The 24173-nt window shown below is 35.6% G+C and overlaps 2 protein-coding genes across 7 annotated transcripts in view; one reads left to right on the forward strand and one right to left on the reverse strand.

Annotated features, from left to right (window-relative positions):
- The window catches only part of LOC134213840 (protein HIRA homolog), a 296687-nt gene that overhangs the window by 108570 nt on the left and 163944 nt on the right, over window positions 1–24173 (forward strand). The window contains exon 6 of one of the 5 annotated variants that reach the window (XM_062693243.1): window positions 4553–4574. The exons of the other annotated variants lie outside the window; for them this stretch is intronic. Within the exon in view, the coding sequence (XP_062549227.1) occupies window positions 4553–4559 (7 nt within the window). The 3' untranslated portion in view covers window positions 4560–4574. Of the gene's footprint in view, window positions 1–4552; window positions 4575–24173 lie in introns of those variants that run through there. 5 annotated transcript variants of the gene reach the window in all.
- On the reverse strand, window positions 9405–23173 carry LOC134213838 (acetylcholine receptor subunit alpha-like 1). 2 transcript variants are annotated; one of them, XM_062693236.1, is made up of 7 exons: window positions 22949–23173; window positions 22472–22598; window positions 21584–21653; window positions 12014–12343; window positions 11633–11954; window positions 11405–11574; window positions 10691–10961 (listed from the first exon to the last, which is right to left on the reverse strand). In XM_062693236.1, the coding sequence occupies exons 1-7, from the start codon at window positions 23019–23021 to the stop codon at window positions 10752–10754; spliced, it is 1302 nt and encodes a 433-aa protein (XP_062549220.1). In that variant the 5' UTR covers window positions 23022–23173; the 3' UTR covers window positions 10691–10751. The 2 variants fall into 2 exon arrangements, with proteins under 2 accessions (XP_062549221.1, XP_062549220.1); XM_062693237.1 differs by lacking the exons at window positions 10691–10961; window positions 11405–11574; window positions 11633–11954; window positions 12014–12343 and adding exons at window positions 9405–9857; window positions 9921–10242; window positions 10300–10623 and having other exon boundaries at window positions 22949–23170.

Here is a 24173-nt window from a genome sequence, read left to right on the forward strand (position 1 = left end):
TATTTATTTATTTATTTTTATTTTTAACAAAAACTAAACTATCTGCCTGTTCGTTGCCGTAAATTTTACAATGAGCAGGAACCCAAACCCGTTTTATAATGAAACCTTGTAATTGTAATTTAAACAACCATTCTTTTACCATTAAAACTACATGGTGAGTTTTAGATTTCAAACTATTAGACTTAATTGCTTTAAAACAACTATCAGAACATATTTCAAAAAAAATCTGGAGAACATTTCTGAATGTAGCTTGTAAAAAATATAGCAGTTTTTTTTATATATATCTTTATTAAAGAGATTTTCAGCCCTAGGCTGGTTCATCTCTTACCAAATATAGCAGTTAATTCCGCAATAAATATAGAACAAGTAGCTTGGAGTTTGTAATAACGAGCTGAAAAAATGATTATAAACACCAAAACCTGCAACATCTTGAGTTAAAGACCCATCCGAAAAGTAAAATTTATTGAAATCTAGTCCAATAAATTTACGCTGAAAGAAAATGTTTGCAAAGCGTGAATACTCATGATAAGTTAATTGCTTCATATCTTCTTCATATCTCATGATAAGTATATTGCTTCATCTCCATATCATATCAATCAAAGAATGAAATAAATGTACTTCCATGTTATAATTATAAAATCCAAGTGAGAGGTTCGAACTTAAATTTTGAGAAATACAGTAATGAAATGAATCCAATATTCTACAAGTTGGGTTAATTTCAGATAATAATTTTTAAATATTTATTATAGTATGATTTTTGGAAAGACAATTTAATAAATATTTACAATTTAGTTCGCGAAACGAATATTAAGAGGTTCAATCCCAGCCAATATCTCAATAGATTTGGTATGAGTAGAATTCATCAATTTCAAACAAATACGTAAGCACCGAAATTGGATTTTTTCAAGCTTAGCAAAATGTGTTGGAAAAGCACTTCCAAAAGTGAAACATCCATATTCAAGGACTGAGCGAATGGTTGTTTTATAAAGCGTAATTAAATCAGATGGATGAGCACCCCACCATGTTCCTGTTATAGATTTAACAGGGTGGCCACCGAACCGGAAAAAACGGGAAAAGCGGGAAAAAGACGGGAAATTGAAGTCACCGGGAAAAAAGCGGGAAAACCGGGAATTTAGGACATGTACCGGGAAAAAATGAATTTTCGGCAAGTAACATTCAAAATTCTTCAGATTTATTATTTAATGTTTATTACTCAGTCGCATTCTAATTAAATTATTTTTGATTTCAGTACATGGTATGTGTGAGGTAGGGTTTCCCAATCCAGTTTGTATTGCCACTAGATCATTTTGATATCATTTTCGAGTGGCATATATCATAAATATTCAGTTCAATCAAAATTAGTTGCCTATTTTCCAGGTATAAGGCCACCGACTTGGACATTAATTTACTGTTCTGAAAACTCAGATGTGAATATAATATGTACATTATGTGGAATATTTTGATTTGAAAAATGTATTGGACCCAACCATGGAACTCGAACACACGATCCTCAGTATGCTAGACTGGTGATTTTAACCACAAAGCAAGACCATGCTGAGGGTGGCTGGGCTCAATTCCTGGTGCCGGTCTAGACAATTTTCGGATTGAAAATTGTCTCGACTTCCCTGGGCACACAAGTATCATTGTGTTAGCCTCATGATATACGAATACAGAAATGGTAACCTGGCTTAGAAACCTCGCAGTTAATGGAAGTGCGCAGTGTGGAAGTGCTTAATGAACACTAAGCTGGGTGGCGGCTCTGGCCCAGTGTGGAGATGTAATGCCAATAAGAAGAAGAAGATCAGCTGTACTTTAATATACTATACGTTTTTACTGCTTTCTATGATCATTATGCAATGTCCATTGGTTTTGTCAGAAACTTACGAAAGTTTTGCAACCATTAAAAGAATAGGATCTTTGTAATAAGGTGCTAATGTGCTATTACCATATTGATTAAATACCTGTCGACACTAACATAACATGGCAAAGAAGCGCACAATTTAAGTGTGCCTGTTGATTAAAGCATTTCGCAATACACGTAGATGGTAATTTAATGTATCTATTTCAAAGGTTCGTTACAAATTATCAGTTGCTTCGATATAAAACTGACCTCCGGTTTGATCAGAAAATAAAACACCCAATTAAAGCTTAAAAACTCTTACCCTGGTTTTTTTTCAAGTCAAATAAAAACCGGGAAAAATTAACAAAAATTATCGGGAAAAGCGGGAAAAAACCGGGAATTTGATAATCGAATTTCAGTAACCACCCTGATTTAAGAAAATTAATACGCTTGCAGGCCTGGTAGCGGGTCACTTTTTAGTGACTCGGTCACTTTTTTTTCGGGCAAGTCACTAAAAAGCCTCTTTTTTCGGCCTTAAGTCACTAAAGTCACTTTTTCTTGCAAAAAGTCACTATTTTCAACTATTTTGAAACTATTTATTTAAAAAAAATTAAATACAGCTTTATGTATCCGTCGGATGATGCTTTGATCATGGCGGAAATGAAATTACGGATCTTGGAAAAATTATCGCTCAGAAACTTCGATAGTCATTTAACTCGCTGCTTTTAGTGGCATGTCACCAGTAGCCAACTAAATGTGTTTTATGTCACAATTTATAAATTGGTATACTGTCATGCAAGCAGGAGCTATTTTACCGAGAGCTATATTGCCGTGAATTTCATATCTGTCCCATCTTTGCTTGGTTTAGTATTGTTATAGCGTATTTTTATTATAGATCCTCTATAGACAAATAATCGTTATGTGGCGAGCTATTTTTTGATTGACAACCTTATTTACTCGATTATTTACTGTTTTTAAGTGGCCACGCAAAATTTGAACAACTTCTCCTAGTAATGACAAAATGCTATAATTTTTTTCACAGCACAAAGCCGTAAATATGCTAAATGATCTTCACTGATAAAAATGCCAACATACCACCACATTTTCCGGATAATTGGATTTTGATTTGTTGCCACACTATGAGGAGACTTGATCCTTGAGAAGTTTGGCAAAAACAATGCAAGAAAATATAAATTGTTCTCAAGCAGTTTTTTTTGAAGATGTGACAGGTGTAATGAAGGGTTTGCTCTAAAAAAATGAAATAATTAATATTGAGCGTCTTAGGGGAAAATGTTACAAGGTTAAAAAATTTCAAACTTCCATTTACTTCCACTATAATCACTAATGTATCATCAGATACGTATTTCGTTTTCTACTTGAAAACTTCTTCAGTGTTTTTTTATCGAGAAGTTTTCAAGTAGAAAACGAAATACGTATCTGATGATACATTAGTGATTATAGTGGAAGTAAATGGAAGTTTGAAATTGTTTAACCTTCTAAAAAATATTTTTTGATTAGGTATCAAAGAGAGAGAATCAAGGCTTCCCAATTTTGAAGATTGCATGCGCTATCGAATTCCATAGCAAAAATCGTTCATGAATACGCACAGCAAGTTGGAAAATCTGCGTATTTTGGAGGAAAAATATTTAAAAGTTCAGAGAGCATGATCCGGAGCAGGTCGTGCGTTCAATGCCAGGCTCGTTGTACCTGAATCTTCATAATTTTTGTTTCGTTTTCTACCAAAACGATCCGTACTGTTGTTATTTTTGCACATAAAATTCCAATAACTTCCGTGGCACATATGACAAATTGTAAAGTTCTCTGCATCTTTCTTAAGTAGGTGTTCAGCTAATCCAATGAGCGTAGTTTTCATTCATTCTCACAAGAAGAAAATGCTCATTCACGCAGATTTTTGCCTAGAAATCATTTTTCGGAAAAGAAAAACAGGTCTTATAAGTAATAACCATATTTCGCTCATCTCCAGTTGCGTGAAAATTTGATCTACTCGCAAGACTACTCTTTGAGTAGTCCTGATTTTGATTGATATTTAGTAAAATTTCCTTGGGAATAAAAGAGAGGGTAATAAAATTTTACTTAGTCACTGAGTAGATAAAAGTTAGCGTGTACGATTTTCGTTTCTCTTCTGAGTTCGTTCTAAAGCACCCCAGACGACGGAAAAGTCACTATTTTGACCTGCATGGGTCGCTACCAGCCCTGTGCTTGGAACAGGTTTTATAAATATATGAAATATGTGTTTTCCATTGCAATTTTGAATCGAACCATATCCCTAGATATTTATAATCTGAAACTTGTTCAATTTTCAAACCATTAAGACATAAATCAATTTTGTTGGAAGAATGTTTACGTGAAAATGTTATAAATTTAGTTTTTGAAAATGAAAAATTGAAACCATTCTCATGCGCCCAAAGATCAATATTATCTAGAGCAGATTGCATAAAATGACGAATTGTTTCCCTATTTTTTCCCACTGATAGCAATAACATTATCATCAGCAAATTGGTGAAATATGCAACCATTAGGAATGATAGACTTGTGAATAAGTTATATAAAAATGGACTCAAGCACGAACCTTGAGGAAGTCCAAAATAACTATAACGAATTAATTTAGAAAAAAGTTCATAATTTTGAATGAAAATAAATTGCATAAAAAATTAGATATTAAATTTGGAATTTTATAACTATTCATTTTAGAGAATAACAAATCAGCAAGAACAGAATCATAGGCATCGGAAACATCGAGGAAAGTAGAAACAACATCTTGCTTCATATTTAAAGAAAGCTGAATTTGTGAGGCCAACAAAGCAGTACAATCACGAGTACCACAGCCTTTTCTAAACCCAAATTGAGAAGAGGAAAAAATTAGCCCACAACTCAAGACGATTAAGTATCATTCTTTCCATTAATTTTCGAATACATGATAATAAGCTAATAGGTCTACGACTATCAACTAATGAAGGATCTTTACCAGGTTTGAGTATATTGATAATCTTAATTAAACGCCATTCTGAAGGAACAATGTTTAAAAACAAAAAAAAAATTATATAAAGATAATAAATATTCTTTACCATCAATTGGTAAATTTTGTAAAACAATAAATTTAATATTATCCATACCAGGAGAAGTGTTTTTAGTAAGAGATAATGCCAAATCCATTTCTTTTAAAGAAAATGGATTACAAAGATCGGGAAAATAGTTTATGCTTTTATTATTTTTGAATTTTATAAACTGGGGAACAAAATTAGGACAAATTTTAGAAGCAAATTTTTCTATCCATTCATCAGAATAATCTAAAACAACCGGAGTGGAGGAAAAATCATGATTTCTTAAATTCCTGGCTACTGACCATAAAGTAGTCAATGATGTATCTCTATCAAGATTTTCAATTAAATTTCTCCAATAATTTCTCTTTTTGAATTTTATAATACGAATAAATTGCGCTTCTGCTTTGCGATATGAAATATAATTTTCTCTAGATCCCACACGACGAAAGGTTTTAAAAGCTTCGGATTTATTTTTCAAGGCAACTGAACAATCATGATCCCACCACAATCAATGTAGGACGTTTAATTTTAATTAAATTGAGTTTCGAATCAAAGTTTTGGAAAAGAATATTTTCATAATTTTCAATAGGAGAAACAGAAGAATCATAATGAATTAAAGATAATGATACAAGATCAGAAAATTTAATCCCAACAACATATTTCCATAAATCAGGAATGCACGATTCAATAAATGTATTATTATTTATCGAAGAATGAATTTTAATTAAAATAGGTAAATGATCACTACCATTAGGATCATTGAAAATATACCAAGATGATATAAACGATAAATTATTGGAGAAAATGATAAATCGATACATGCATCATGAGCAGGAGGAACTGCAATCCTGGTGAAAGATTCATCATTAAGAATATTCAAATTTAGTTCATCAATTAAATCAATTATCAAATTACTTCTACCGTCTGATTTGGTGCTACCCCAGGATACATTATGAATATTAAAATCGCCCAAAATATAAAAAGGAGGTGGAACCATATCTAAAATGGATTTCAATTGAGTCAATGAAAACTATTTGGAGGAATATAAATGCAAAAAAAGAGAAAAAAAAACTAAACGGTTGAAACGACAAAATCATCATCACCGCTAGGCGGATTTAGCGTTTTATTTTCGTTTTAGTGGATTTTGACTTTTTGCCATAGTGCAGTTTATTTTGATGTATATAAAAACTCTTTCAGACAACTTTGTACGGAAAACCATTGGGATCGAATCAAGTCCATTTGTCCCATTCATATCCATATCCCTAGTTCATATCCACAAACTTCTCGCTTCAAGAACTATCCCATGGTTTCCTCTCTTTTTCTTCCAATTATTTGATCGTTTGTCAATTAAGTTATTGCATTTAAGACACAATCTACAAATTTTCCATTTAAATCAATCCTTTGTGGCAATCCATTAATTTCGTAACGCATCGTCGTTGTGGCAATAAAATCGCTTAGGTTTGGGGAAGCCTCTAGATTGCTTTACATTTACTATTGAAAATTTCATGGGTCGGACAATGGACTCAAAAATTTCATTGCTTTCTATTGAAAATTGACTAGATCAAACTTTGGGGTCAGAAATAATGGCCAGAATACTATTTTGTGCTTGTTATAAGATGAGTTTGTTAAGATATTCCACTAACACGTGCAAATAATTTGGAAGAATGGAAGAATAATAGTCTTTTAACCTTGTAGCATTTCCCTAAGACGCTCTAAAATAATTAATCAGCAAATAATTTTCTTAACAGTATTTTTTGTAAAAAAAAGCGCGTAAATAGTCGAGTAATTTTTTGGAACATATTCTAACAAGTTGCATTCAAATGGAAATCCTGTCTGATCATTTCAAATAAAAAATTGGCTCAATCGGACGATGAACTTAAAAGTTGTGACCAAACTACTGTTTTTGCATAATACACCAGAAAGACACCCATACCGCTAGGTGGATTTTTCCTAAATAATTTCCGACTACACCATTGCAAGTAAAATAGAAAGTATGTTTTTCGTTATTTAATAGGGGAACAGACGGCTTTGGCAGGTTTTGTTCTATTATTGGCAGGGGGGTTTTTGTCGACCGAATTTTATGAAATTTGGCCACAATATTCTTTGATATGCAAAGAATGTTTGGGCCAAATTTGAGCACAATCAGTCATAACAAACCCCCTGCCAAAGCCGTCATTACCCCTACGTAATAGATTTGATTTTTTTTCTGGTGATTCGATTATCCGGAGTGAAAAAAAAATCGATATTCCGGATAATCGATTCCGACCTGATTATGTTATTTTATGGAGCGACACTTATAAGAATAGTATTTCCTGCTTAGATCTTCTGCGTTTAGCCTCTTCCACGCAACACAACCACTTCAACCACGTGGACAGTATACTTTAATACATGAAGTGCGGAGATAGAGATGTTAATCTTAGTAGTCATTAATCAAGCATTCAGCTGGACGTGATATCTACGCATATGTGTTGTATTGTTCCTTGCAACAAAATGACAACTTTCGTGATCATTTTCCATGGCTCTCATAGATGTGTAATATTTATCCATAGTACAAATAGCACGTGATATTTTATTAGGTTTTTATTAGGTGACTACCGTGAGGGACCGAAATCCGTACATCACCGAAATCCGTCCACTTATGGCGGTAAGCACCAACGAGGATAGTATTTACTAGGTTTAATACGGATTTCATAATATCCGAGTTTAATTTTAATACCTCGTTCGGTAAACACCAAACTCGTATTAAGAACGCAGCCACTTTTCGTCCTTTTCGTAGTAAGATAGTGTGCGTATTGAACATGAATAATCAATGATAACTTTTATTTTGTTTATGTTCTTTAAGAATTTTAAGAATTCCTTTGTGCGGTTTTGAATGAATTCATACAAGGATTACTCCGTGTATTGCTTTGAAGATTCCTTCAGAAGATGTTAAAAAATAAAAATTTGAATATTCTAAAAATAAATCTTTCAGGAGCTACGGAGATTCTTTAAGAAGTTCCTGAAGTATCCTCTAGTATTTGCATCGGGAGTTCTAGTGGTTTCTTCGGAAATTTCTTTAGGATTTCCTCACAATTTCCTGTAACTAATTCATGAACACAAGGAATTCCTCAAAAATTTCCATCAAGGGCTCTACAAGGACATTTTTTTGGGGTTTTGCTTTATTGCTGCTTCAGCTAACTCATTTATGCATTTAGGGCCGATGCCCACGTAGCGTTTTTTCAAGCTGCGTGTGCATTGCTCCATTTGATACTGGGTACCTTGCGTGAACGCGGCGTGCACGCAGCGTAAAAGACCGCTACGTGGACATCGGCCCTTATTGACAAATAGTTTTCACCTACATATATCAGCTAAAGAAACACTTGCAACAATTTCCCGAAATATATGAAATGGTGAAAAAGGTAGGTGCCGTAATATTAAGATTAAGGCTCAAATTACCGTCATTGACGAGAAAGACAGTCACGTGCTCGTACCACCCCACAGTAGTAAAACCACCCACCGAGGAGAAAACGCAGTCTCCAGCTGGATGGGGGGAAGTATTTTTTTTTTCAAAACTACATCATCTAATAGCGAAGACATAATTATATCCGATGGATGCTTCATTTGGTTGTATTTCGCTTTAGTTAAAAAAAAACTGCTTTTTGCAACATTTTTTCCCAAGAGGGGAAATCGACGATTTACTCTTGCGCTCTCTTATATATGAAATGAATTGAGGGGGTCAAACACAAAGGGGTGTGAGTGACCAAAAGGTAGTTTTGAGAAAAAATGTTCAATATTTTTTCGCTTCATACAAATTGGAAGATCAAAAAATTCATAATTTTCTATAAATTTTCACATACAAACTATATCAACATATTACCGCAAAGCTCGAAAACCAAAGCATTTTTTGCTGTAGCCAACTCAACTTTGACTAAAATGTCACTTACACCCCTTTGCTTCTAACCCCCTCAATTACTTTCTGTTATCATTCTTTGATCCAAAGTCAGTAAAAAAAGCGATTGGCGCGATTTCGCTGAACCCCGACCATATACGAATACAAAAATGGTAGCTCGGATTGAAAACCTCGCAGTTAATAACTATGGATGTGCTTAATGAACACTAAGCTGCGTGGCGGGAATGTCCCAGTGGGGGATGTAGTGCCAATAAGAAGAAGAAGAAGAAAAAGGCATCCGAATATCGTTTTTGTCAGGTGGTCAGTGGTCACTCATAGATTCCGTCATAACCATGAATTCGTGGTTGGTGGGCTCACATTATCTTCGCTCGAGCCTGTTCCTTCATATTCATATAGTTTTCCCTTCGACGAGTTGATGATTGTTGACAAATTTATTTTTGCCATGATGAATATTACTGCAGATCTGTGATTTTACTGAATACTACCAAGAGCTGAATGGGACTACCAAGATGATCATAAATGCTCGCTTTCAATTGTGATATTCTCTTTTTCTGTTTATCAATCCAGAGTCGTTAAAAAAACTGGTGGTCAGTTCGGATTTACAAAAGTATGGTTTTTACAAAAAAGGTAATCAGATCAGTTTAATTACAGCGTAATGTGACGTGCACTAGAGTATACTTATAATATCAGAATGGAAGCTGCTTTTCTCAGAGTTACAACCTGGCGAATATGAACACACGGAGGTTGGCCTATAAGCTGAAGTAAATGATTGAAATGACAAAAATTATCAAGTAGACTACAAATCCCAGTCGATCCAGTAATACTGCTAGACGACACCAATCGTATTGTTTTAAATTCGTAGATAATTCGCCACTTGCAGCTTCCTTATCATCCTCGAATGGTGCGGCGTTGCCAACTCCAAGTACTGATCCAAGACAACCGTCCAGTAGACCTTTCAGGAAACTCGGTACAAGATGACACTGCTTGCTACGAGTAATCCGGAGTACAATTACCGATAAAATAGTACTGATGGCTACCAGGTAGTACGTATAGCTGTAGAATGTTACTGAAAATTAAAATAAAATCAAATTTTTCATTTGTTGATGACTCCAAAAAATGATAAAATTACCGATCAGTGGCGTATGACCAGACATAGCTGGCAATTGCTGGGCAAAATAGATGAGGAACACTGTCACAATGAGTACAATGATTCCGTTCAATATAATTTTCTCGCCGCATTGTGGAGGAAGCCAAAACACGGATAGGGCTAGTAATATTATTACGAATGCCGGACTAACTACAATAGCCTTGTGGGTTGATGAATGCCGTTGCAGCGTGACGTTGTATTGGATATCGATGTAAGGTTCCTTGCAACATTTGTAGTACACCGTGTTGCGATCGGTTGTCACCTTTCGAATGCTCCACTCGTTATTCGGGACGCCAATATCGATCTGTGGGAGTTATATTGAAATGATGTACGATTTAGCTTTCAACATTCATTAACATACCTCAGGATCTTCACTGGTTGTCAAGTTCAGTTTATATCCATCGAATGTCCAAGAACCAATTTTCAGAATGCACGTTTGATGATCAAAGGGCCACATACGAAGATTCAACTCGCAAAAACTGTGATAGTCGGTTGGTGGTACCCATAATACTTCACCGGTATTGTAGACGATCACGTTAGTTTGACCATAGTGTAGATTATCCGATCCTCTGGCATTGTTGTACAGAACTACGTCCGGTTTCCACACAGCGTCCGGATTGCAGCGGAAAAGTTCTAGATTGCCGTAGTCAGCTGGGTTCCATTTGAGTTTATCATCACTCCAAGTCTGAAATATTTTATTCAAATAGTTATTCAAATCCCTTATAAAAATGTAATATACGATAAAAAAATACTTATTTATAACAATTTTATTTATTTGTAATTCTTTCGATACAGTTATATTTTCATACAAAGTCAGTTTAAGTAACTAGCCGCCATAACACTGTATAGGAACACATAAATAATGAAGCAAATGCGTTCCAATACGAGGGCAAATTGTATCCAATCTCGCTGAATTCCGAGTTGAACCTGCGTATCCTCATTTACCACCGATGAACCAGATTCTTCCGTCAAGGAGTCGTGCTTCAACTCACCGGACCAATCGTCATCTTCGGATGCTGCCGTCTGTATGATAGGAAATTTAATTAATTCTTGCTTTCAGTATTTCAGTAGGATAAAATAAGGGTAGAACCCTCATAGCTCTATTACTTTATTATCTGGACCATTTCCAAGGACTTAAAAAATTACCATGGCACATGTTTTTTGTTATTGTTTATGCATGAGTTCTATTCTTAGCATAAATCTTCTTGATAAGAAAATTATTTTGAGCTTTTTAGTGGAATGTTTTCACCTGTCATAAGACGAGTTTAAACAATCCCATTGAATTCCACCACTTAATTGTATCCTGACAGATACGTATTTCGACCTCAACAGTAAGGCCGTCTTCAGTGTCTCGTACTTGACTCGACTCAAGTCGAGTCAAGTGAGGTCGAAATACGTATCTGTCAATTAAGTGGAATCAATGGATTGTTTAAACTCGTCTTATGACACATAAATCTTCTACATACCTTCGCACTGCTGCCAGTCCACGCGAACACGCTAACCGCCGGCAGTGAAATAAATGTTTTAATGTATGGATGAATTGGATTTCTGTGTTTGGATTTCACCATGTTCATGATTACCACGGACAAAACCAGAGAAAATGCCGTGAGGTACAGACTGTTGCTAAAAAACAAAACTGTAATAACTAGTTAATTGATACTTTTCATATAAATGAACATTTAAAATAAATGTACCTACTAACGGCGTTCTTGTGGCCAACAATGGTAAATGAATAGTGAAGTACAGTAGAAATGCGCAAACTACAGCTGCGTTAACACAGTTCAGAAGAACTTTTTCACTCGTACTTGGTGGCAGCCAAAAAAAGGCCAGCGACATTAAAATAAGAACGATAGCAGGCGCAATTATTGTACTGTTGAATATCTGCACTTTTCGCTGAACTAGTACTCCATACTGATATCCGTTGTACTTCTCATATCCGGTTTCCATTGCATTTTGGTATTTTTCGACAGATATGTCTACAATTTGCCACATTGGACTGACTTGGTTGATTTGTTCCTGAAATTATCATTATCATAAGAATCATCCAAATTCGAAAGAAAAAACATCATAATCACCCATTCCGCTGGCTGAGTTGTGATTCGGATCGCATCGTCGTCTCCAGCGGCTGTTTTCCCCAATAGAACTGAGCAGCGCTGCTTATCGAAGGGCCATCGACGGAAGTTCATTTCACAGAATGATTTGAAGTTCAAACGTTCCGTGCAGTAGTGCATGCCGTCGTGGCCTACCCGAACATTGGCAGTGCCCATGAACGATGTGCCGGACGATTCCAATGTTACTGAATGTATGTTCAGCTCTGGGTCCCACAGATAGTAGCTCTGGAACACAAGTGCACGTATGCCACCGTATTCCTCGGGGGTCCATGTCAAGCGCATGTCCAGCCAACTCTGAAAAATTGGAAATTTATTAGACAAACATAGAAACCGTTTTGGTCAGATCGCAGGCAAAATCTTTGTTTTCGTGCTGTAAAATCAATTTCATGCTCCTCATGCTTAACGTGCCAAACATTTGTAAAGGACTCACTTGATATTTTTGTCTTTCCAATTCATAGCTAACTTGTAATTTTCCATTGACATAATCCGCCACTATTGTGTTTCTATTATTCTTTCTCTCATAATTGAACGAAAAAAAATCCAAACTCGAGTCCATTGGCTAATGAATAAGCTTTCATATTTATGGAGGTTTTTGTAAGCGTGTTCCATCGCGAGTGAGAAAGTTTGAAGACTCGATATTCATTCATATTAGATCTGTTCAAATATCAAAAAGTATCCATAAATCGACCGGCCAACTGGTATTCACAATTATTATGCTACGATAGATCTCTGGTGAACATTTTAGCTCACTTGGTCGATCTTTAGGTATGCTTCACATCGATTTTGTGTTTTTGACATGATTTAGCCTTTAAAAAATCATAACTCTGAGTGGGATGAACGAAATTCATTGCAACAACAACTAAATGGAAGCCATGCCCATCCTCGACAACTTTGTAGATTATTGTTGTACAATCGGAATAGATCTTCTATTTGTTTCAACAGATTTCACCTCAGAAAAAATATTTTAAGCTCTTTTTAGTGGAATGTATTCGACTTAGCCGTGCGGTAAGACGCGCGGCTACAAAGCAAGACCATGCTGAGGGTGGCTGGGTTCGATTCCCGGTGCCGGTCTAGGCAATTTTCGGATTGGAAATTGTCTCCACTTTCCTGGGCATAAAAGTATCATCGTGTCAGCCTCATGATATACGAATGCAAAAATGGTAACCTGGCTTAGAAACCTCGCAATTAATAACTGTGGAAGTGCTTAATGAACACTAAGCTGCGAGGCGGCTCTGTCCCAGTGTGGGGATGTAATGCCAATAAGAAGAAGAAGATTCGACTTGTCGAGTCAAGTACGAGACACTGAAGACGACCTCACAGTTGAGGTCGAAATACGTATCTGCAAAGATATCAAAACGTAGTAGAATTAAATGAAAAGTACTAAACTCGTCTTAGACGGATTTCGCCTTCAAGGTACCCAAAAATCAACAATTTCGTTGATAGAAGGCCTATGAAATCTACATCCAGATATTTTTTTTGATTGAATTTTTCGGGAAGTTGCAGCTACACATTCATTCTATTATAGCCCGGTTTTAAATTTTAAGCGAGTATCAAATAAAATTTTTAGATAATTTAGAAGTGAATTCAGCATTTCCATCGAACATGTTACCATTGCTTTTCAATGATCGTCAACAAATATTTTGATGAATTTCTTTTCAAAAATAACTCCAAACAGGGAGCACTGTTTCTGATGATGTATTTCAACTTGTTCTACACAGCTGAGACCCCCAAAACAAAATGAGCGAGAACAAAGCGAAAATCATCACTTCTCTGTGGGGGTTTTCTATCCGATTCTGTTTTTTCGCACTTGTGTAAAAGTTTGATAAATTAGTTATCATGGCTTGTTATGATTTGGAACAGTTCTTTATCGTTGTTCGTTATCTATTGAGAGCGATTTATGAAAACCTTGGTTAGCATATAGTCTAAAAAAATGCCGAAACACTTTGCAGAAGAAGGTACGTAGCTGGAAGGTCTACAAAAAATGCTGTTACGCTTCGAAAACTGACTGTTCCATATGCAAGAAATCAATGTTTCTGCCAGCACTGCCGGACAACATATGGTTGTCAGAGAGCAAATCTCACCTTCCTTCTTGTCGGAATTTTTGCTTTGTGAAATGATTCAGATTAAATCCCATTAGGTTCAAAGCTCTACAAGATAAATAGTTTTGAAATAACACTCAGTTGAATTATTAGGTCACGTAGTTCGGCAGGGCTGGCTGGCAGAATAAACGATTTTTTGCATATGATTTGAACAACCAATCTTCACTTGTAACTTTGTTCGTGGACGTTGTAGCAACGAACTTTCTTCAGCAAAGTTATTCGGCATCCTTTGGCTTATACTTTAACACAATGTGGTACTTGGTTTATGATGATCTGAAACCTCTAGAAGTGTAAATGATAAAATATACGTTTTCCCATACTAATTTCCATATAAACTACAAACGCGATGCGGAAAGCGAGGAAGCAACCAATCGGGCCCAAATTCTGAGCAGTTGTTTGAATTTGAAAAAATGACCATAACGCCTCACTCTAACGTATATGTTCATGATAGAATTAGAGGCGAAAGTATACATCTACTTCTATATAAAATCTTCACGCCTGCCGTCTCCTAGCGGCACTACAGTTTTACTTTAGTTTTATACTTCTCGGCAAATCTATCTAATCTATCATTCAGGGCAAACAATTCTGCTCTTTGATTTTACTCCATCTAAGTTATTTTATAGGGCAACGGTACCAAAAGTAAAGGTATTAGTAGATCCACAAAAAAGATTTTTTTTTTAAATTGATAATTATGGGAAATTTACTGCTTTAATGTCTTAGTCAATAGATAAACTAATAAATTTGCTAACAAAAATTAAATAGATGTCATTTAACATCAAAAATTACCAAATATTGCTTGCACCACTATGGGTACATTGTTCCTTTAGTGGCGGTAAAAATTAATTTTGGTTCCTATAGTGGTGCTATCCATTGGTTTCTTATGAGACTCGCCACTATTGGTACAGTTGCACCACTATAGGTGCAAGGGAGTCAATTTTGTTAAGGAAAATCATTATTTTCAATTTTTCAAGCGAAATATTAAGATAAGTTGCATTTAACAGGATATTTAAAGCACGACGGATCAACTGAAACCATCGTAAACTGTATAAATATGATAAATCTCATTAAAACCCCACTACCTCCACTATTGGTGCTACCTCCACTAAGGGTACGGTTACCCTAGTCTAAGTAAGTTCAACTAATAGAGGGATATTTGAATTTTCAAAATGTCATGGCAAAAATGCACGCCAGAGCCACAAGAGCGCGCGCACTGAAAATACATTGGAGTGTTTTTCACTATAAAATCTTTTAACAGGGAGAAACTTCGAGCTACTTCAAGCTCTCATTGGACAGCACTAGTGTATGACAACGCTGCCTATGGCAGCCATATCTTTCAACATGGTCGGATCTCTGGTACGGATAAATAAAGGACATCAATATTGCGAATGATTTATACGGTCTCGGATCTGATCACCCTTCCTTGATGTTGATCAGAGAACAGGGTGTTAACTACCTGGAAAAACCTGTAAAGTCAGGGAATATCATTTTGGACTGGAATGTCAGGGAATTTTGATTGAGGTCAGGGAAAAAATCACAAAATCCAATATTGAAAATCTATAGTGTATTTTTTTTTAAATATTCGAGCAATATACTAAACTAAGGACACTTATAGCAACGAAACTCTAAACCAATTTTAATCCATTGCAAAAGGACCAATAAATGTACCGAAACGTCGGAAAGCGTTTTAGCTGGTCATCAGACTGCATAGCCGATAAGCAATACTACGAGGCAGTTACAGTCGACAACCACCTCCACTATAAGCTATAAAGCTTATTTTTTGTGTGACCGTGGGCAGTCTCTAGACTAAAGTATACTCCGGGCCCTTTTCATGTTCCCCATAGTAATCGAGTTTGTTTTTATTAATCTCTAAGCAATAAAATAGGTCCCAAAGCCACGTTGCTCAAATGGTCACTGTTGAGACCTGATCCAAATAGTTTTTTTTCCTTTAGTCCCCTTTAATATTTAAGATTATTTAGTTTGAGTGGTTCCCGAGCAAAGCTTGAAAGCAAAACGATAACTCGCTTTGATGTTGTGAAATCGCCGAATATGATTACTAAATTTGATATCTTTGATATCGGTTAAACTAACAAAATGTATAGGGGAAGGGGGGGCAATATGCCCTAGCTAAGCAAACACTGCTCTATTGTCTTATTTGTATCGCTATTCATGGGTATTTTTACATTATGCATCAGTTAAACAAGATAGCTAGTTGATGCCATTCAAAATTGTCAAAATCTCAATCATATTGATAATATTCACATTTCAAAAGTGGTGATGTTGCCGGAAAACTCATGAGGCAAAACGCCTTTCAGCTGGCGGCTCCTAGGGAACAAAGTACCACACGTCGGCGAATCAGCATTCTAGTATGGATAGTCCGTGGAGACGCAAGTACTTTGTAGGTTATTGCCACTAGGGCGTTTTGCCTCGCCAAAATGTTAGATGTTTCTTCAAAATGTGGAAATTTTCGGTTTTTCCGACCTTCCCATGCATTATTTTGAAACTTTCTTCGCCTATCATACATAATTTTAGATCTAGTTTTGTTACGGACATATTTTTGACGGTAAATATGAGGGAAACCACAAAAGGCGGTTTTGCATCGGGGGGCGTTTTGGGGCCTCTTCCCCTAGCAGAAAAATCTTACTGTGACATCAAATCGAAAACTTTTCCTGCTATCGATGAGAGCAAATCGAAAACTAAATTTTATATTGGTTCCGATAACAAAATAAGTACACAGTTTGATGTCAGATCATACAATTTAGAAATCTACAGCAAAATGAGATCAAAATATGTAATCAATCATGATGATTCATATTTGAAAACAAATTATGATTTCAATTTGAGGTCGAATTCAAAATGTGTTTTCTATATGCTCTCGTTATGTTTTCAGACTTTGCTCGGGTTTTGTGTCGGAGTCGTTTTGAATTTTTTGCAGTTTCCATATTAGTAGCGATTGAGTCATGTCCCCATCAAACAAAAGCAGTTCTGAAAGTTTATTCAAATACTTAATAATCAATCGCGAGTGTTATTTCTTATAAAATTATGTTGATGTACTTATGATATAGGAAAATTTTATTTGGCTATCTTGATAAATTTAAATTGCTGACTAGTAACCAACTTTTATGAAAACCCTAATACACCACATTTCCTTTTGATGAAAATGTAACGCCCAAATGTTTGTAAATTATCTAGTGAAAGCAGTCGCATCTGAATCAAATGGCTGAAATAGGCCATAGTTCAGAACCATTCAACAAACAATCATCAAACTTGTTCAACCTGCAACCGACAACTAGATAATTGGAAACTTGGTTAAAGAAAACGCCGAATAGTATCTTTGTGGACACAGCATCGGCATCATCACCAAACAAGATTATGTAGGTAATGTTTTAAAAACGTTTTGTGAATTTCCATTTGATGATGGACTTATAAAGTCATCGGTTGATCCTCATGTCCTTAGGTGGTCAAATCATGTAGAGAGAATGATCTATCTATCTATCTTCTATATATATAAAGCCTGTCCACGTTAAATTTCGGACACCCATCATCCCATGCGTTTTTTTTAATCATTTTCACAAACCACTGAGGAGATCAATTTACACGACAGTTGAATCTCTCCGCTTTATGTTATCCTTTCATCGGGTTTTCCCTCTTATCCAAAGAGATAAAATGGCTACAAATCCGTTTGTCTCAGTGTCCGAAATTTAACGTGGACAGGCTTTAAAACTCAATGTTTGTATGTATGTTCCAGCATAACTTCTAAACCCGTTGACCGATTTCAACTAAATTTGGAACACACATTCTTTACCCTAAGGAGACGACGATAGGGGAGTGGGGTGCACTCCGGAAAAGAAGGGAGGGGTATTCATGAGAAAACGAGCAATTTAGTTTAACTTTTGAACCCCTTGACCGATTACCACCAAATTTGGAACACATGATCTTTGTCCTAAGGGGACGACGATAGGGGGTTGGAGATGCTCTTTGGAAAAGGGGAAGGGGTATTGTTAACTTATCGATCAACTCAGTGTAACTTCTGAAGGTCTGAACCCCTTGCCCGATTTCAACCAAATTTGGAACACACATTCTCTATATTAAAGAGACGAGTATAGTGGGCAAGTGATGGAAAAAGGGGAGGGTGTGGAGGAGATGTATTGCTTAGTTATTGATCAACTCAACCCTTCATCGAAATCATAATTTGAAAAAGTGAAAAGCAATGATTAATGTGTTTTCTTCTGGATGTTGAATGTGATTCCTTCTTTAAAAATAGACGTTTTCCCGGAATAAAGCATCGGTTTGGGTTTGGGTTTGATCCCTTCTTCAAAATCAGTCAATGTTTTCAAACGAAATCTGCCTTCTTTTAATCAAATGATGAAGTATCAATAAGAAAACCCAATTATCCTGTTGACCGGTTGAAGAACTGCGAATCAAACTGGCAATTCCGAGCAAGGCCGGGTACATACAGCTAGTAGTGGATAAAAAAACATCATATGGTCTACCTCATGTACGTACTGCCCTTCTACGCATAATTGTCCCATGTTTGTTTTTGGAGATTTCAAGTTTTTAACACAGAGCGATCTATTCTCATGCATATTTTTCGGAAAATACCAAACCTAACCAATACCAAACTTTGTTCGAAAAGTTATTGAAAACAATATCAAGTATGTTTGTCCCATTGTTGAATTTCCAATTTTAGTGGCGAAAATGAACAATTTTAAGGATCTTCATCTTAAGTGATAGAATTGAAATCTAACACATTCAACCACTTGGAGAGTGAAATATAAAACATAAAGCATGAGGCAAGATATGTCGATCATAGTAGTCATTAAAGAAATCTAGCACTCAGCGGTACCAATATGCGTAGAAATTTGCAAACACGGGCTACATTTCTTGGCATAACTGTACCGCTAAACTATGATTTAGGGCATAAATTATATTTATATATTCAGAATATGAATGATTTAAATAGAATGGAGCTCTCCTATTAGTCTAGTGATGTAAACTCCTTAAATTTCCTACTCGCAAGAAGCCACAAATGAAAATTGCAGTTTTATTCTACATGTGATTTGCTCAGTTGTTTTTTTTTTTAATTTGGTACTAGTATGCGTAGAACGGCAGCGTAGATGGCGTTAGTCTCAATTAAACGTTATTCGATACTCCATAACCATGCTCGGACGCAAGAGGAGAATAATGTTGTTGTCAATGGTAATGTTTCAATTTTACATTCGCTGCTTTTGATGTTTATAAAGCAATTTTATCAGGAAATATTCTGGTTGATCTTTGAGAATTTTGTCCAGGAATTACTTCAGATTTCTAATGAAACATAAAAAAATCCAAAGGATTTAAAAAAGCTGTCTCTAAAGTTTTTATCCTGGGGCTCCTCGATGGATGTTCAGTAGATTTTTTAAAAGCTCCGCTCCTAAAACTTAATACATTGTATGCTGCCGTCATACGCATATTTGTCCCATGTTTGCTGGGATTTCCTATCCTTTACGTGGTGTGTTACGGTTACGGGGTAAGATCTACCATCCTGACCCAACGAATACCTTCCTCATTATCCAACTCCGTGATATTTATGAGGGTGTCGCTAAGTCGGTGGCCTCTCGTTAAGTAAGTATCACATCAACACTTCCTTCCTCTCCCTAGCTACGGTGTAGATGGGCGTGACGAGGAGTAGTAATCCTCATGCTTTTTTATTTTTGTTTAAGACTGGAATCAAGGACCACTCCTCTTCTTGATTTCTGATAGCATTCTAGATAAGGATCTCAAAAGTAATACATGAATATCACTAGTGTCCAATCTACGAATTACATCGTAACAATGCTAATGCTAAAGGCAACCGCTGCCTGGTTGGGCCGCGACCCAACGGTAAAGCAGTCATATGTCAAAATGCAATAAGAATTCTGAAAACGGAATTCTACGTCACTGAACATCATTTTGTGGTGTTTAAATCGCAATAAATGTGTTCAAATGGCTGTCTGTTGACATAACTAAAAAACATATTGCATACGATTATAGTAGAACTAGAATTTGATAATGACTGACAATACAATACAATACAATTTGGGCACCATTTCTTTGTTTTCGAATGGTATTGATGTACCCAAATCATGGTATGAATTCAAGGAGCAGTTCCCTTACATAAAAATTAGTTTGCATTTCCATTGATTCAACATAATTCACGAACGGGTTAACTGATTTAAACGTTTTTCTCACTAATCGATTGATTCTGTGATCGTGTTATTTAGGGCTTGGAAGTGAAAAAAGTGAACAGAGGATAAATTTAAATAAAAAAAACAATTGGGAAATTCTTAATGCAGTGGGGCATTGAAATCCGTACACCTAAGCACCTCAGATATGTAAATGTATTGTCAATAATGTAAATGTATAAATCAATGAATCAAAATCCGTACAGCTATTTCCTGACCAAATATTTAAAATAATGCAGACCGATTGATTTAAACGACACTGTGAATAGCTCTATACGCACCTAGAGAAGTGATTTCTTTGACTCTCGAGTATAAGTATTATATTATATCATAAATTATGAGTAACACGGCTACGCAGTCTCATCTAATTGAAACGAGTTTTATTTATCGTCCGACGTTTCGACACGGGATTAGTGTCTTCTAATAAAATAAAACTCGTTTCAATTAGATGAGACTGCGTACCCGTGTTACTCATAATTTATGATTGAACGTTACAGTCGACTCTACCACAGTAAATTATATTATGAAATAATTAATATTGAGCCGATTGAGTCGATAACAAAACACTGAAGAAGTTTTCAAGTAGAAAACGAAATACGTATCTGGTTGATACATAAGTGAATATAGCGGAAGTAAATGGAAGTTTGAAAAAAAAATTAACCTTGAAATTATATTATATATAATTTTATTTCTAGAGTACGTATAACGATCTTTTGGCTTTTTTGGTGGTGTTTCAGACATACTTTCCAGAATGTTTGACTGGTAAAGATGTTTAATTTTGATACACATAGTTAATTTTGCCATTTTAAGGTGTTTTTATGAGATATTGCGAAAAAAATGATTCGGCTGTCCGTCGGACTTGAACCCACACTATTCCATTAAGTACACGGACGTGTAACTAATTATACAACAGCTGCCCTTGCGAGCAGTTGTTCCATAATCAGCTAATAACGATGGGATATCTGTAAATTCCCCGTATCCATCGAACCTACTTTTGGCATCATTTCACACCTCTTCTCTCAACTCAACTATGCCGGCAGCCGAATCTTAAAACCTTGAAACCACCTTAAAAATGGTAAACTGAACTATGTGTCTATTCTCAAAAAAAAAAAACTGACTTCCCTCACAAGTAATTAATCAAGAAAAATTTGACTGATAATAATTAAAAAAAAATCTTTTTTCGTTATTCGTTTAGGCTTCAGCTGTTACAAATAAATATAAAATTTCATAATTACCATTTTAACCCATCCGTACACTGAAAAGACAGAATTCTCCTCGTCGATATCCACATGCCGAATGGTCATCCTTAGAAACAAGAAAAGAAAAGAAAAGCAATAATATACATTTCGTATCACTGTCCATTAGGGTGGCTCATATTATTATGAACAAAAAACCTACTATAATTTTTTTCATTTTTTTTAAATCTTTATTAAAGTGTTTTTTAAATCTACAGATTAAGTTCAGATCAAGTTTTTTCCTCCCTTTCCGTTTTTGGACCTCCCGCTTATTCCGTTTATTTGATGCCCGAATGCTCTGGACAAAATTTCAGCCAAATCGGTCAACGTTTTGGCGGTGCTAAACTCATTGGAAGTTAATATGAAAAAATGTATGGAGAGACATCGAAAAACAGTAATTGGAAGCAAAATGGCACCATTTATGGTAAAGAACTATGATAATCTTTCAACTCTTGCTGATTTTAACGCGAGTTTATGCGGCAAAATTATTGGAATTCTCAGGAATGTGTTTTGAGCAAATTTCGTTTGTTTTACATTACAAAACTAATAAATTACTCACTTCAGTAAAATGTTAATAACTTTGTCTGATAAACGCTAATCTTCTCGCGGCTTTAGCATAAGATTCTGTATTTTATTACACAAGAACTGAATGAGTATCATAGTTATTATTGTATATTGTGTCATCTAGATCCAAATTACTGTTTTTGGATGTTTCTCCATACATTTTTCCGTATACACTTCCAATGAGTTGAACACCACCCAAACGTTAACCGATTTGAATAAAATTTTGTCCAGACCATTAGAGCATCAAATAGAACGAAATAAGTGGGAGGTCCATAAAAACCAACGTCCATCGAGCGATTTGAATGCCTCCTGAGAGTCACTTACTTCAAATCCAAATTAGTGACATTGTAATACTGAGTAGGTCGGGCGTTCCTATCATAGTTGGTCAGCAAATCCTTTTTCAGCTTATCGAGCCATGTGGGCTGCGTACTTGTTGTTTTACTGCTGTCCGCTGAAAGACGATAAAACATCGGACTTAAATGCACTGCTTTTTTTTGCACGTTTCTTATATTTTCTGGTATTCTTCTTTCTCTAATTTATCGTCATGAGAAAATACGACGTTCGCTCTTATCAGCACTTTATTTTATTTCTGTCGTCATCGTGAGTGACATAGTTTCAGATAAATCTTTCAGAACTGTACACTGATCTAAAAATAAGTCTTCAAAATACTTCCATCACTTTCATAATTTTCTCGACTCGCGTACGACCGTAACTACAATCATAATGAAAATTTCATCGTGTATAGTTGCAATATTTGATTATTATCCTTAGTATAACATTTTAAACTTCCGTTGCACTTACACGTTGCATCGTCTGCGTAGCAGTATAACACTAGACACAATAATAAGAAGGCTATTCGATAACCTTTAATCATTTTGAACTGTTAGATCCAAACTGATAACAGTGTTCTGTCGAGGCGCACAAACAGAAACTATATCCACTTTTAATCCACCGGATTGCTTTCGAAACCGAACCACTGACTTATCCGGACTGTTGCCGAGCGCGAACTGAGGCTAGTCGATGTCAGAAAGGAAGTTTTTATAATTCTATTCTACAACTATATGTTCCACAACAATTGATAAAGAGAGGTTCATTTGCATGTCGATTAGGGGCCCGCACTTATGGATACTGTTGTGTGGCGTATGTGCGCGGCAGCATAAAATCAAAATGTATGAATGCACGATTCTGTCGGCATTGCCCGTGGAAGGCTTCGTTCCTGCAGATTGCACATGTCATCTTTTTTGAGTGGATTGTTATTTTGGCAAAATTAGGCGACTATTTTCGAGAAAAGTTATTCGCGATTCAATGAAATTTATTTTAATATTTGGCAAGTGGAAAATCTTTTTTATTATCCAAATTGCGAATCACAAGATGACATTAGGAGCATTACTGAAATCATCCAATCAATTTAAAAGATGTGATAAAAATAAACACATTACGCAGTGTTTTCACAACAGTGAGTCATGTATACGGTTTTTTTGCCTTTCTCGTACAACTAAGTTGTACCGAAAGGCTATCATTTCACTCCGAAAACGAACTTTTTATAGAAGCCTCTGAGACCCATAGTATTATATACCAAACGACTCAGCTCGACGAGCTGAGCACATGTCTGTCTGTCCGTGTGTATGTATGTGTGTGTATGTGTGTGTATGTGTGTGTGTATGTGTGTGTGTATGTGTGTGCACAAAAGCTATAAAAACATTAGACAACTTTTCGTATAGAAATCCTTAACCGATTTTCTCGCAACAAGTTTCATTCGACAGGGGACAAAGCCTTGTTGATCACTATTGAATTTTATAACGATCGGTCATTGCGTTTTAAAGTTATGAAGAAAATGGTACATCGAACCATATAAACCCCATATAAGGTTGGTGTCTTGACTAAATGCGAGAAAGGCACCACCAACGCTAGGTGGATTAATCTGGGTTTTTTAAATTCAGATCGATGTCGGTATGCTTTTTTTTTGGCAAATCATTTCAAAACAGATTTTTAGTTTTTTATTAACGATAAGTTGCAAAATTACTAA

This window comes from Armigeres subalbatus, chromosome 2, assembly GCF_024139115.2.
Source record: "Armigeres subalbatus isolate Guangzhou_Male chromosome 2, GZ_Asu_2, whole genome shotgun sequence".
In the NCBI taxonomy this organism is placed as follows: domain Eukaryota; kingdom Metazoa; phylum Arthropoda; class Insecta; order Diptera; family Culicidae; genus Armigeres; species Armigeres subalbatus.

Coding starts and splice junctions, on each gene's coding strand:
- LOC134213838 (XM_062693236.1), bottom strand. CDS start 23,021: ATGATTAAAGGTTATCGAATAGCCTTCTTATTATTGTGTCTAGTGTTA. Junction 22,599..22,948: donor CTACGCAGACGATGCAACGT/GTAAGTGCAACG, acceptor ATCGTCTTTCAG/CGGACAGCAGTAAAACAACA. Junction 12,344..21,583: donor TGTACGGATGGGTTAAAATG/GTAATTATGAAA, acceptor CCAATTTTTCAG/AGTTGGCTGGACATGCGCTT.